Genomic DNA, 15,415 nt, shown 5'->3' with positions numbered 1-15,415 from the left:
GATTTGAAACCAAAGGCAATGCAATAGTCTGAAGCTGGTCTCGGTGTAAAAACTGAAGCGGAGCGTTCAGGAGTTCACAGTCACTCACCCTATTTAATTTCAATGGAGCAGCTCCAGACGGTGCATCTTGATAACATCACGGACTGCAATCTTGGCTCTGTGGTCTGTGAGATAAGATTTTAAGATAAGATATCGTGAAACTATATTGATCCTCTAGGGGAAATTAATAAAAAGGGAAAAAAACATATAAGAATTCAGAGTGGAGAGGGTTATATAGAATTCAGAGGAAGTGGATACTTTTATATAGGATATACAGTAAACTCAAAACTGGAAAATAAAATCAGCGTACAACAACAGATGACAATGCTGAAACAACACCACGCAACTGCTGCATGAGATACCGCTGACAGCACCAATTTAAAATACCCCCATAGTTAATTTTGTATACACATTTCATAAAATCTCAAATTTAAAGCACATACTCTTTGAAAAACTGACACAAGCTCACTGCTTCATTTCATTTCTTCTGTTGCTATTACGTGAAAAAATCCACAGGGAAGATCTGTTAATATTTCATGTTTATAACAAGTCATGTGTCATTTGCAATAATTCAGAAGAGCCATGCTAATATGTCACCTCTCTGAGAAATGTATGTCATTTCCATGGCTACGGTCTGTTAAGTATTATGTAGGCTAAGTCAAAAGGCTTAGAGCAGCATAATGCAGAGGGCTCCTGCTGCTAAACAAACTTTGTAAGGGACTGTTCTTTATTTATCAGAAGAGGGGGGTGGCTTCTTTTTTTTACTTTCTTATTTTGACCCTCCCCGAAACCACAAATATTTGTCCTGGAGCCTTCCTGAATAACTGGTGGAAAATGCATGACCCTCCCTCCTCTGTGAATTAGTTATTCGATTTTCAAAACATACCCTTTGGTGTTTGAAAGTTAAAAGTCAAAAGTTGAAGCTGGAATTCTGGAGGTGAAAAAAACCTTGGTTTTTCACTCTCTCTGTGCATGTATGTAAGTTTTTATTTTTGGCCAAATTTAAATGGGGGTGCTTTCAGACCTAGAGGTTGGCTTGCTTTCGTCCGAATCAGGGACTAATTTTGTCACAAAATTGCATAATTGCCTAGAGTTGGTTCGTGTTCTCACGGCAGCATTTACAAGTGGACCAGATCAAATGCCTTGTGAGAGAAAGCTGCTCTTGATTGGTCAGAATTTCCATGCGGGAAAAATCCAGGAAGTAACAAAACGTTGAAGAAGAGTACACTTGTAAGATAAATGTGACACTTTCTAATGTCACAATGGAGGGACAACTACGCAGGTTGATTTTAGGGCTGGTCATTGTGGACTATATTGCTGTCATTGTTCATTTTAGTCAAACCATACAGTTTGAAAACGAGGCGCAGCTCCAACTAGAAAACAATGTTTTGCATAAGGCAGTACAGGAGGAGGCACACATTAATAATCTTCCAGGACTGTAACATGCTCATGTTTAACCCAAACAATGTGTCATGTGACTGCAGCTGGTTCAGATTGAGGTCGGAACATGTTCTCAGCACAAACTGCACTAGAGTTCGTTTGTAACCAGACTGAGACCACCTCTTTAAGAAAATCTCGGTCCGGTTGTTTTGGTGCACAACGGAGTGTGATTGCTGTGTTCACACCTGCCCAAACGAACCGCACTTAAGGAGCAAACGAACTTGAGTTCAATTGAACCGAACCAAACAGGGCAGGCGTGAAAGCACCCTGAGACATAAAGTGATTTTGATGAAATAATATATTTTATTTTTTTCCAACTCTTTTTGTTGTTTTCACACAGAGGTAAACAGTATTCACACACAAAAAAGTGCAAGAAACAGTGTTCTGTGGTGCCTATAATAACCCCCCACCCCATTGCAATCCTCCTGGATCCCACTCCCGCCTACTCGCTAGGTTGGATCCCTCCCACCCACCCACACAGACATACCAGGGTAAAGACACTGAAAAAAATCATTATTTTAAACCCAGATTTGGGGTTTTTTTGGGTGTTAATTGCACACAATGTATTCAAGGACCATTAGAAAGTTAAAAATCCAACGATAATTCTTGTTTTTATACTTTTTGTCCATGAAAACTGTGTAAATTTGGTGATTTTTAAAGAAAACATGCATATTTTCTTTAAGAATCTGCGTAAATTAAATACAAAATACAACCATCTGAATGTGTATGCCCCTCCCCTACGCCCACATAAAACATAAGTCCCTTCCCAGTGCTTAAAAAATGACATGCTTTCCCTATTGCCCCCTCCACCTTCATAAGTAAGGAACAGTCCCTATGTCCCCTGTGTGTGTGTGTGTGTGTGTGTGTGTGTGTGAGTGCTCCTGCATGCTTTTAGTTTCCTAGCTTAATGAAATATCACTCTAATATTCTCAAGACCTCCCAAAGGGAAATTATAATAACTGTATTTTGTGTGTCTGGCTTTTTTTTTAACCCCTTCACATAAAGTTACAGTTACACTCATAGGCTGTAAATGATGCCTTCAGAAGATGAATATTAGTTTTCTGTGATACTGTGGAATATTTTCCATAGTTTTCCTATGGGATACACCTGCGTCACAATCAGTATGCTCCACATCCAGCAAAAGCTCACATTGTTCATTTCCTTATGAGGAATTAAATAGGGGGTGGTTCTCCAGTCGATATCTTTAATTGCTCTTGGGTTGTATCAATACCTACCGGTTTTACTGCTCCATCACGAGCCACTGGGAACGGGTTGCCCGGGAAACGGCCGCATGGCAACAGGATCAGAGCCTGGGGGTTGTCTGCTTCTAGGTCTGCTCCCATTTTACATCGCATTTCCTCACTAGATGGTGTGCAAGCCACTGGAGAGTACACTTCCCCGCACAGTGGGCTCTACATCCAGCAAAAACAAACCTGGGAAACTATATACGGCGGACCATTTCTTTACGGCGGCTGCGAGGAGGAAAAGTGTGGAAATAAAGCGTCGTTTACGTCTTCTTTTTTTATTTTGAAAGCCAACTCCTAGCTCTGTTGTTTTTGCAACACAAGACTTGGGAAAAAGCGGCAACAAAACACAGCTGTGATGGACATAATGATTGCGGTGCAGGATGCTTGTGTCTCCGGTCAGTGGCTTACTGCGATAATTCTCAGCCTGTGCTGCTTTCTGCCGTCCTGTTTGCCCGCGGGACAAACTGTGGACTATTCCTCGGTTGAAAGTGTGGTGAGCAGACAAGGCGACACGGCTCTACTGAGGTAAAACAAGCTAACACAACTTCACTTTCTCCCGCTCGCGCTCACTCTCTGTCGGAGTTCTCCGGAGCTCGCGACCGCACACACTCATTAACACTGCCTCATCGTGTCCAAACATGTCTACGTAACTTACTTTTAAACGGTGTTATCGCCCAGTGTGAGCGATAAACACACAATAGGCCATTTTCCCTCCATCCCGTCCTTGTTGTCGCCCTGGCTGACAGGGGGGCGGCCGGCCAGTGCAGCCGCGGCGGCGGCAGCTACGCAGGCAGGACGCCGCTCTTGCGACAAGTGCACGGTTGCTTACCAACTAAAGTTTTCCAACACACTTTCCCATTGTGTGCACCACCTAACTGAGCCTGTGTGTTATTTGGTGATGTGTTTGCTTGTGCAGCTTATCGCAGGTGGGACGACACCGCCTGAATTAACCAAATTAGCCTGCCGCCGCTGCGTGTGTCGCTTGCGTTATATTCACCCATCCCCACAGTTTGAAATGCTCTGGGTGCTAAAAGGACAGCTGAGGGTGCTATGTGGTGTTTTCTGGTGACGTCCCGTCAGTTTTGCTGAGTGTTCAGTGTGATGTCGCAGTTTGAAATCGAGGCTGAAGAGTGTGTTTGTGGTCGCTGTTTATCAGAATCGAGTTATGGCAATGACGCGCTTTCTTTCTCCCCATCCTCCTCCTCCTCCTCCTTCCTCCTCATGCTCCCTCCATCACGTACGCTACGATGCCAGCTGCACAGGTAGCTGCCCAGCAAGGACTAAATTAACCGGGCATGGGCGTGGTTTGGACCGGTGCACTCAGGAGTTTGTGTTTATCCTAGTCTCTGCATGTCATCAAGAACACTGTCAAAATAATAGTGCTTCTAATGCATAACTTTCAGCACCACTCCTGCAGCTTTCCTCAGCTCATAATTGCAAAAATCCGTATGTGGTCCTTTTCATTTCTTCACAAAACTGTTCACAAAACACACAAACACACACAAAAAGATGCAAATCTTTGGAGGGCTGTGATAATATCTTGTTCTACCAATATCAAATATCCGCCGTGATGGCTCCGAGGAAAGGCTGAGGGGGCCGGCCTGCCCCATTTCAATATGAATTCTGTGGATGTTGACTCTGAGAGATGCTCGGCGTGGACCTGAATACAGAGCAGCCAACTGTCTAAAGTTCCACTCAGCTTGGCTTTTAGTCATTGTTGCCTCACACTTGATTGCTGAAGAGCTGAATTGTTTCTGTGGCATAAGGTCATCATGAGTGGCGGTATGGAGATGAGTGTCTTACTACGAGGGTGGATTAAATGCGTTGGTGCTCATCACAGCACAGCATTACCTTGGCAACAGCTAAGGGGTGCTCACTATTTTTATCATGTTCCCGATCCGTGCCTAAAGGGCCGTCCCGTCAAAGAGACTTACACCTCTGACAGTCTCTTTAGCGAGGGCGTCTAATTCCCTGGTGTCAATCTGGGTTGGCTGTGATCGGTGGCAGAAGCTTTGCCTGAATCCGGATGGTTTATTGGACCAGAGATTATCCCCGTGCTATGAATCAGCTCAATAAACAAGTTGCCTCCCACCCCCCTAAATAAAGCAACACTCTCCACAATCGGGTCATCGCCTCAGTAAATGCCAAACAGTTTGAAGATGCTTTCATTGCCAGGTTCTTAAGTTAATTAACGGGTTATTCAGCACTTGCCGTACCCATTCATTGGCTTTTTTTCCCACTCACGTGAAATCTGCCGCTGCTGTGAAGTTATCACCATGCCGCGCGCGTACCTGTTGACCTAATAGAGATTGTAAACCTCTCTAACTGCTCTGCTTGCCTCTCTGGATTGCATCTTGTTGCAAAACACTGTCATCACCAAAGTGATGATAAAGGCCTACTTTGTCTTGGTACAGTCATTTTCTCAAATCGCAAGGAATCATGGCTCTGTCTTTTTTTCTCCTCCTTTCTTTTTTTCCCCACTGGTCTTAAGAAACCAGGCATCAAAGCATGAAGCATTTCTTTTAGGAACTCAGTGCAGAACACACTGCCTGTTTGTTGAGGTTCTCTATTGTCAAGACCCCGGACTATTAGAGGGCAATTTTGCTGTGCCCCAAAGCTGATTGCTGGCTAAAAAATGTGAGCATTCTCAAATACTGACAAACCCAGAAGCACGCAATTAGTCACTGCCTCTGGATTATGGAGTAGCTCCCGAGAGGTGCGTCCGCTGTCATGTGTTCATTCCCCCCACCTCTTTAATTCTTAGCGCTGCATTACTGCTGCCCTGATTCATGTTGGACAGAGTGGGTCCACATCAATTAAATGATTGGAGCTTCTTGAAAATGAGGAATGGTCCACATGTGTGTCATCACCCTTTTAATCTGTTCTGATTACTTAAAAGCTCAGCCATTTACAGCCTCCAACAAAGACCCCTGTGTTTGAAATGGTGCGACTTCTCCACTGTCTTACTTGAGCGCGTTCAAGTTATGCACATATGCTGCATCTTTTTACATACAGGAAATCTATGAGCTTCCATAGGGAGCACATTGTTTTTTAAGGGAGCGGCACATCCCTTTCTTCCCCGTCCTTTTGCAGGTTTCATGTCATTTGGATTCAGTTGAATAAACCTTGACTCTAACCAGTAAATGACTCATCTGGCTATGCATTTGAGGGGGACAGCCAGATGAAAAGACAGTTCCCCATGCTGTCAGGAAACACACGGTATCAGTGGCAGCCTCTTCCACATGGATAAGCAGCTGTAATCAACAGCAAAGAGCCAGTGTCTGTAAATTTAGTCTGGGCAGACTGGAATCATAAGCATAGGCTGCTATCATCCAGTTGTGATTTGCAGCACTATTCTTAAAGTATGTCTCTCTTTTTATCTCTGTATTTTCTATTTTCCCAATGAAATATGTATGATAGGATGAGAGCGAGACAAAAGGTACACTGATCTGATCGTGCTTTAGAAGCTACATTTCATATTCTTCAAAGACAGGAAATAGGGACCAGGGAAATAAATAGGAGCAAGGCTGTACACCCCAAGAATAAGACAATGATCCGAGCGTATTTTTGTCATTTAGTTTGACAGTTGGCCCTCAGCCACGGGGTAGGGCCTGCACCACCGGCCCCAGTCTCTGTAATGGTGCAAAATTGACCTGTCACTTGTTTGAAAGTCTGGTATTCGTATATATCTAAAATCATTGCCTCATGTCAACAGAACGGTTGATGAAAATATTTTCTGGCTGTACATGATTGTACTAGAGCTGTGTTTTCGAGCCTTATCCAAGACAGAAACGGTGCCATGTATCATTTTCCTCAACTGTGTCATTATTATGGCTCTGAAAGGTCTTGACATTTACTATAAGCACTTGTGCCAGAGACAACATCTAGTTTAAATGGCTTGGTGTCCCCGCCCCGACGCAGATGTTGGTAAGACGGAATACAGGAATATTAAGTGACTGTTCAAACTCCACAGGACACAATATGAAGACAGAATTGTTGACTGTCTCTTTAACACAAACTATAACCATGGCTGAGAATCATCCTCTCCACTTTCTGCATTTCATCACTTTTTTTTAATTAGGCCACAGCCAGTTCTCTTAAAAAGTATAAGCATGGCTACTTCATCTCCAGCAGCTTGGTTGGGGATATAGTGTGCACATCAGTTAGCTGCCAAATATCTGCAGTTTCATGCACTCATTTGAAGGGGGGAAACCTGGTTTACCTCTTCTGACACATCTGTGGGCACACCTGAGTCTGTCACTGTTAATTAAATGCCAAAATCCCCTCGCCTGTTTGCAGCACCACATGTTTAATGCGATCAGTGTTGCTGTCAGCACAATGTTGCTCTCTTTCACAGTCCTTATGCTCATCGTGGTCCCCGCATCTCAAGGATCAAGTGTTAGGCGGGTAATATGACCTCATTTTTTGGTGAATGAATAGACACTATCATGATGCAAAACAATGGGTACGGGGGGGGAGGGGCTGTTGTCAGGGACCGGCTCCCAGATGGAGCCTCCCAGTCACAATATATAACTCACGGTGGAAAAATTGTGTCAAAAAAATCTGACCTTTACTTTTAAACAGTAGAAAGCAGGCATATTGCTACCGCTGTGGGTCTGTGTCCTGGCGCCCAAGGGAAGCTGGCTATACTAAAGTATTCATCAGATTCATTACTCTGTCGTCCATTCGCAATAGATGTGCTTTAGTACAGATGGAAATCAGCCAATAAGGTGACATGCGAGAGCAGTGGCTACGAAGGCTTTCATAGCAGCTGCCTCCTTTAAGACCTCCAGTTAACCTCCTCCACAGCATCCACTTGAAACTCAGAGCCTGTCATGACTTTAAATTGTTTCATTCAGCTTGTTGCTGAAAGCGGCCTGATCTCTTTTTGATGAAAAAGGTATGAAGATGCAAAGCTATCTATGAAAATAAGTATCGTCCATAACAACCCTGCAGCCAATTTTAATATCAAGGCTTGTGATAAACGCTTCTCTGAAACTGATACTCTTTCATCACCCAAAGACAAGAAATTATCTCAGATACATCTGCTCTTTTTAGCCTTTTGTGTCAAAAGATACATATTCAATCAATGTAGAAGGACACCACTCGAGATAAATCAAATGCTCTTGGATTTACAAATGGGCCTAGGTTACCTGTTCAGATGCATATGGTAAGGTGTATGCATCTATTTTTAAAACAGAAATAAAGAAATCCAAATTAGAGCTGGGAGGTACTTTATTTCTGGCTTTTTAACACGTTGCTGCCAGTGTTGTTTAGTTAAATGCCATGAATTATGGCCTCATGTTGTAACTGCGGCTAACATACATTGAAAGCCAAATTTGCACACTGTAAACCATTTCCAAATGGATTACATTTATAGTCGTCATTTGTCAGGCAAGTCAATCCATTGTACTTTCGAAAAATTAAGCATTTCTATTTCTAATATATTTCAATTAGCACTAAAGTGATTGAGTGCCCCGGTGAATTAAAGCCTAAATGGAAATGCTTTCTCAAGGTAAATCCTTTCGAGGGAAATAGATGCTATGCTAGGTTTTAAAGCATCTTTTTAATATTCTTATAATCACTACAATTATAGGGGATGGGGAAAATGATTTGGGGTGGAAAATGGAGCTTTTACCCACACCCAGCTGTGAGCATCCACATAATTGCAATAATTCTACAGGAAAATCTCAGAGGAGTGTTTTTGTGTTGTGAGAAAGCTATAAGCCTCAAAATTAAACTTGTCAGAGAGTGACTGGAGAGGCAATAACAGGTTATCTTTCCTGCAATTTTAAAGTGAAGTTACTTGAAGCTGAATTTTTCAGAGGAACATGGCCGCTGAGTTGGAAGACGTTTTTTTACATCAATGAAAGTTTGGCTTGGAAACAGTCTATAATTTAAATTGAGCATTGGGCTGTGATTTGTCCACTTGCTGTTTACAAGTGTAGTCATTACATGAGTGTGGATACTTCCAGTCAAGTGTTGTGAATTTTTAACAGACTGCTTAAGCAGATAGTTGACTTGTGCATTGATTTTCAATGAGCTGTATCAGAAAAAAGACTTTCTGTGCACAGTCTTGTGTTTATGTACATACTGTATATGCATATTGTCTTTTTGTTCAGAAGATAAAACTAGCTCTCTCTGACAGCTATTCCAGAGTAAATTTCTTTTTGACCAGCTCTTTTGTTGAACAGTGTACAGCCTTTTCTGCTCCAAATCATATGCCAACACTTCCAGTCTTTCATCACAGAGAGCTGCAACGATTCCTCAGAGCCCCTTCAATTAAAATCCTTAATCAATCAGTTAGCATCTCCTTGTGTTCCATGATAATTAGTTGTGCTACTCTGACAACATTGTGTAATCTCATCTGGGCCTCCTCAGTTGAGCCTAGTTATATACCAGCAATTCCTGGTATGCCTCTCATGTCAGCAGGTTATAGACGAAACTTGCTGACATCAGACTTTGAAGCCTCTGTGATGGCGAAGCTTTGAAACAAAGAGTGCAGGCGTTTGGGTGGTACACTTTACTTGGTATGCTGAGCATGAGAAACACCTCAACCTTTAGTAAGCTTCTGGGATACGTGATATTTCCTGCACAGAGATCTCTGCAGGAGGCATAATCATATATCCCTCTATTCAGCTCTGTTTAGTCCAGTCAGAGGGTGAACCTGTCATACAGTTTGATGGACCAGAATCTCTATATATCTCACCACGTCAAAGTGTTTCTGAATGTTTTGAGCCTATTTCCAGCGAGTGTTAGTTGCAGAAGTGAGACTGAATCATCATCATCATGGGAGATATTCCCTAAGGATAGAGTGGTTGATGTCATTATCTCCAATGTACGCTCTTTATGTGTGAGCATGGTCTGAGGCTGGAGGGACTACAGGTAAACATTAGTTTGATCCCAAAGGAATAATAAATCAAAAGTGTTGACACTTGGTTGTCTTAGCGGTGCCCTTCAGTGAATTAAAACAGTCCAGAGGGATTTCAGCTCTTGTAGAGGGTATTTTCTCGTCCTTTAATGAAATTCAACATCGGTCTTGTATCTTGGGTTTACCCTAGAAAATGCATTTCACTCAGAGGAACCATGATTTTAGAGTTAGGAACAGTAAAGCTGGCCTGTAGGCTTTCCAGGACATGTTGAGCATGATATATGCGACCTCACGTCACCTTGGAACTAACGCTCATACAGCATCAGGGCTTAAACGATTTCTTGAGAAGAAAGAAAAGAAAGTTGAGTAACTCGATTACTGAAGAATCATCAATGCAAATTATCTGCTTTGAAGCATTGTTTAACCCATGTAACTAAACAACGCAGTGTTTTGAACGGACTGTTATTTCTGTGGTACAATGCGCCTACGCTGTGGACACGTGACATGAATAAGATACCTCGAAATCATACATACATGCCTAGAATAGAAGACGTGATTTGATGGGGTGGATTGCAAAAGAGAGAAAATAGCAATGGGCGAAGAGAAGACACGGGCATGAGAAAACGACACACAGTGGCCAAAGTTATGTCTGTTGTAAAACTACACTAGCTTACCACAATAGCATGATGTCAATACTTCAGCCTCGAAACAGAGAGCATCCAGTCAACGGAGCGGACCTAACATACACTAACATTAACGTTAGCATTAGTGGACGGCGATATGGCCCTGAAATAATTTCACGATATTCAGAGTATTTTTGCAATAACGATGTTCGTGACGATGTGACACATTAGTTAAGAAGAAAAGCAAATTATTATCAATTTAAAAGAAAACAGAATTGCAACAAAATATGTGATATATTTTTAAAGTTTGCCTTCGAATATTCAGTAAAAACTAAAGAAAAATTAACTCTCATTTCTTTATTTTGTAAACAACAACAGTAACTCAGAGTGAGATTCAGATTCTGAATACAATATATATATAAAAATAGTTCAACAAAATAAAATCTACCACAAATTACACATTTAAACAGCTCCCAAATACAAAAAAATGTACCCTGGGAGCTGTCAACAGGCGATTTCCTTCTTTTAGCAAAATCCTAAATGATTGAAACATTTTTCTCATCTGGACCTTTATGCTCTGCCATGTCTCCTCTGATCATCACGCTGTAACCTGTGACAGGCTGTTATGATACCAGAACTATAACACATTTGTATATGTAGTTTATTGTCGAGTCGCGAGCGTCACGTAGGTTTACATTACCAAAGGTTTATGACAAAATCACATGGCGAGAAAGGAGAGGAAGAGATGCTGAGCTGCTGCCGGAGGAGCCGTTGATTGAGTTCCCTCTGCAGGGGCGGTCACTCCCGGTAACTTGCTTAAAGAGTCTGAGTAGTCCGGGGCTGTTCACCCAGCACACCCAGGCCATAGCGACGCCAGAGTTAGCAGAGCTATTGAAGCTGCACTTCTTTTTGGAACCACCGCAGAGTCGGAAATATCACAGTATCACAGTATGAATTTTTCATATGATATTAAAAAATATACAGGTATTATCATGAATGAGATGATATGGCACACCCCTAGTTAGCATTAATGTTAGCCTGCAAGCACCTGGAGCTCTTCGCCCAACTGCTGGCAAAAGTCAGTGCCAATTCTGGGGAACCCGCCAGCAGATGAACGTGGAGGTCCGGGCAGCACGGAGGGAAGCCAAACACCGTTTAACTGCACAAACTGTCCACACCGTGTTGACAGAAAGCTGTTTAAAAATCAGCAAATTTTCCCTTTTTAGACCGTAAATTGGTACTGTGGCTGTTTAGGCTCTCACAGCTGCAGCATCTTATTTATTGTGTTTATTGCTTTTTAGAGAAACTGAGCTAACTTAGGGACATAACTATAGAAAATAAAACCCTACAGTCAGTTTCTGAAAGCCTGGGCGTCATTTGTGTTATTATTATGATAGTCAGATACACACAGAGGAATTACTCCCCTCACAGCGATGCATAAAAATCCCACAAAATCTAAATATTAGGCGATGGAAGCAGCAGTTGGAGCCTCTGTATTGTGGGTAATTTAGGGAATAAAAAATGTTACAACCAATTAGTTGTTCATTTAAGATACCTGTCTTATTTTCTCTTTTGTATATTTACTATTGTTAGATTATTGCAACAGTACGTCTTATCTGATTACTTGATTAATTGACGTATTAATCAGCAGTATGCTCGATTACTAAAATAATGGATAGCTGTGGCCCTGTACAGCATGACGGCTTTTGGAAGCAAACTAAGGGGCTATATAAGATGACGAAATAGGTTGGATTCTTAAAGACTTGAAAAAATGTCCGTCACTTTTATGATTGCCATAGTCCCTCAGATTCAAAGACTATCAGTGTCTCTTCTGAGTCACACATATTTCACTACTGAGAAACCTGTATAATTACCTTGTCAGTGTTTTCAACGGTCAAGCAAGGAAATTCTCCAAATTGAGAAAGACGCATCGACTGTAATCTCTATTTTAGCAGTTCAGTAAGCTCGCTCATATGTTCACGACGGCTGGTCTCTCACAATTGATTAGAAACTCCAGCAGCTAAAGGAGATACGTATTGTCATAATTCATTTGGCTCTGTGTTGGCATGGCTAAAGAATTTTAATTGGAGTTGCTCTGAGCAGGTTTTGTGTTTTTTTTTTTTTTCTCTCTCTCTCTCTCTCTCTCTCTCTCTCGCCACTTTCTCCCTCTGTCATCTGCATAATGTGTGTGTGGATTTCAGACTGCTGTAAATGTTTGTTGGAGCCGAGTAATTGGAGAGTCTGCATTGGTAATTATTAGTAAATGGAGGAAGAAGCAGCGGAGCAAATCAATATCACTGAGAATGGTGCTACCTTTTGTTTCTAGTGGGGTCAGGAGTTAAGGTAACAGAAGTGTCATGCTGCACGGAGATGAAAAAAAGCCTCATTTGTGAGAATGATTCATTAGTATTGTGCAGACTTTTTGCACACGACCTGATATTCTATATGGTGTTGCAGCACTGTTGAAATACTGACGCATTCTTTGTACTGGAAAGCTTTTCGTTTCATTTTTCGGGTTGGTGAAAGGCAACCGTGACAAATGCCCCTATTTGATAGTCAGCGCTTAATTGTAGATTCATGACAGTGTATTAACTCTTTGCTATTTTGCACAGATGGCACAAGTGGTTTGTTACTGTAGAGTAATCCAATTAAACAGAACAAAATCTGGTGTTGCTCAAGTTTAATTTAAAACAGTCCCCTCAGTATGTGACTTATGGGAGCACAGAACGCTGTCATCAGTCACAAAGGTTAGTGCTGTGTTATTGAAAAGGCCCCCGACCTCCATTGTTTAATAGCATGTTTAGTGATGTGTACTCAAAATCTGGTTTAACAAACCCCTCCGAAAGCATTCAGTTCTTTTATGAGGGAAAAATATTTTATTTGTGCACAACAGACTGTGAAGCTCCCGAAGAAAAATAAAGAGGATTTAATCCAAACATAGAGGGAAAGCTATGACATTAATAGGCTGTCAGGCTTTGTCCCAACCACACCATGGCGGGGAGATTGACTCAATCTGTGCTAATGTTAAACAGAGAATTCATCAGCTGATCTGCGAGACTGCCACTCATTAGGATTCTAATTTTAGACTCGGGGGGGCTTTTCGCTATTCATAATGGGACTGTGATTTCTCCACACTTATCTGTCTATGTCTCTTTCTCTCCCTTTCTCTGTTTCCCCTTATCTTTACCTACCTCTCTCCTTTTCTCTGCAAGTCTACGCAGCCAATGCAAATGTAGTCATGATAAGTTACTACCTAATAATGGATGAGCTGTCTGGTGTTCTCAGTAAACACTCAAGAGTTCGTTCTGTTTTTAGTCATTTGCTCTGCTCATAGCTGTGTTCTGTTCTTTGTGATATTCAGCAGTCACCTCATTGTGCTTAATCAAAGGGATCACAATAAATCAGGGATTAGAAAAATAAAAGGAATAAACCGCAGCCAAGGCCCATATCAGTCATCAAATTATCAATTACCAGTATGCTATTGGAAGCAGCGGCTGGAGGCTTTTAGACAATCTAATCGCCTATCGCCATTATAATAGAGATGCGCAAATAAAACCGGCTTCTTTGCTACTTGGGTTCTGCATATGTGCCTTCACATATGAGTCATTTCATTTACATTTGCTTATCAAAAAGTTAATCTCTACAAGGTGACAGGTAAATAGTGGCAGATAAATATGTCAGGCCATTCACTGCTCTTGCGGACAGGGAAAACGCACAACAGGGTGCTAACACAATTGAACACTCATTCTCTCACCCATAAACGCATTAAATTCTGCTCTCAAATGTAACCTTAAAGCTGCCTGAAAGTTTTTTATCAGTTACTTTTCCAAACATTTATCAATTACGAAATCTGCATGCCACTTTTCACATAGGCATAAATTAGACCCATCACACAGCACTTATTTAAAAAAGAAAATATGTCACTTTAAAAGCTGGTACACCCATTACTCCTGTGATTGCTTTCCTCCAAAACACCAGTGAAGAACACCAGGAGCAAATGACAGGGGTTGAGTTTTCATTAAAACAAGCTTATGACAGGTGTGTTAACTGCATGCCAAATTAATCAGAGCATACAAGGCCAAATTGCCTCACAAGTTACCATATGACCGGTTGCTGACAAGCAATGTAGTGTTTAAAAGGCTATTTCTTTAAATGGAGTCCAGGGCAGCGCTCACTTCACATTAAACGCACAGCCGGGGCGACATTACATCAATTCCAGCAAACTTCACGGAGAACAATGAGGGCAAAACAGCATCACCAATCTGTTTTAACCGCATATTCTCTGGTGTAGCTCAGCTGAAAACACAAAAACACAGAATTTGTCACCACGTTATGGCGTTCACCACCGAGCCTGTTTGTAACGGTAGGCCTGCCGACGTTATCTTCATGCCACCTGTTAGACTAACTTTAGCAGTTTAGTTAACAGACACCCGACTGTCCTGCTGTTATTACAGTCTGTGAACTACCCACGGACACTTGTGTCTTTCAAGGACTCACATCGGTGCACTGCTGTGAATAAACATAGGGGAATAACTGGATATTTGGTGTTATTTGGGGGATTAAAAACAGATTTTTCTGACTGGCGGGGGTTCCCTTTAGCATGGGGGCCCTGCATTTAATGATTTTGTGTAAATACATCCAACATTAAGTAACAACATTCTTCACATTATTGATGTCTAAGTGATCGTAATGTAATTTCTTTATTAAGTGCATAGATTTCAAAAGTAGCAGATAAAATATTTAAGTGGCAAACAAAAAGCAGGCAGGAAAAAATAGCAGCAATATTGACCAGCTGTATTGAAGGTCCTGCTTCTTATCTCTTACAGTCTGCAATCAGAGTGTCTTTATGAAGAGTATCTTTTTATCTTCTTTGGTCACTTGGGTCAATATTGTCGTAGTATTTGCTGCAGAAAATCTGTCTGGGTCAGTATGAGATGCCGGGTAAATGGTGTTGCCATCATGTAGGAGGTTTGATCTTTGTCCAAACTGAAGTACACGCCTGTTTCACGCACCTCTTCATGTTATGAGCTCACTGTGGCAGTTTCCTCCTTTTTTACGTAAGCTTAAAACTTATTTAAGATTAATAATGTTTGTAGTTTGATATGGCAACAAATTTGACCAATTATAGCAACAGTAACAAGCCAAGACACTGTTAATTGGAATGTACTCGTTTGAAGACATTGGGACTTCATTAC

The 15,415-nt window shown here is 41.6% G+C and overlaps 1 protein-coding gene across 3 annotated transcripts in view; it reads left to right on the top strand.

Moving 5' to 3' along the window:
- Positions 1 to 2,826: 2,826 nt before the first annotated feature.
- negr1 (neuronal growth regulator 1) overlaps positions 2,827 to 15,415 on the top strand; it is a 190,829-nt gene continuing 178,240 nt past the window's right edge. For all 3 annotated transcript variants that reach the window (XM_050055376.1, XM_050055374.1, XM_050055373.1), the window contains exon 1: positions 2,827 to 3,251. In XM_050055376.1, the coding sequence (XP_049911333.1) occupies positions 3,082 to 3,251 (170 nt within the window). In that variant the 5' untranslated portion in view covers positions 2,827 to 3,081. The remainder of the gene's footprint in view (positions 3,252 to 15,415) is intronic.

The sequence above is a fragment of the Epinephelus moara genome, chromosome 10 (genome assembly GCF_006386435.1).
Source record: "Epinephelus moara isolate mb chromosome 10, YSFRI_EMoa_1.0, whole genome shotgun sequence".
Classification (NCBI taxonomy): Eukaryota; Metazoa; Chordata; class Actinopteri; order Perciformes; family Serranidae; genus Epinephelus; species Epinephelus moara.
Note: the sequence above shows the minus strand (reverse complement) of the source record. Positions and strands in the feature narration are given on the sequence as shown.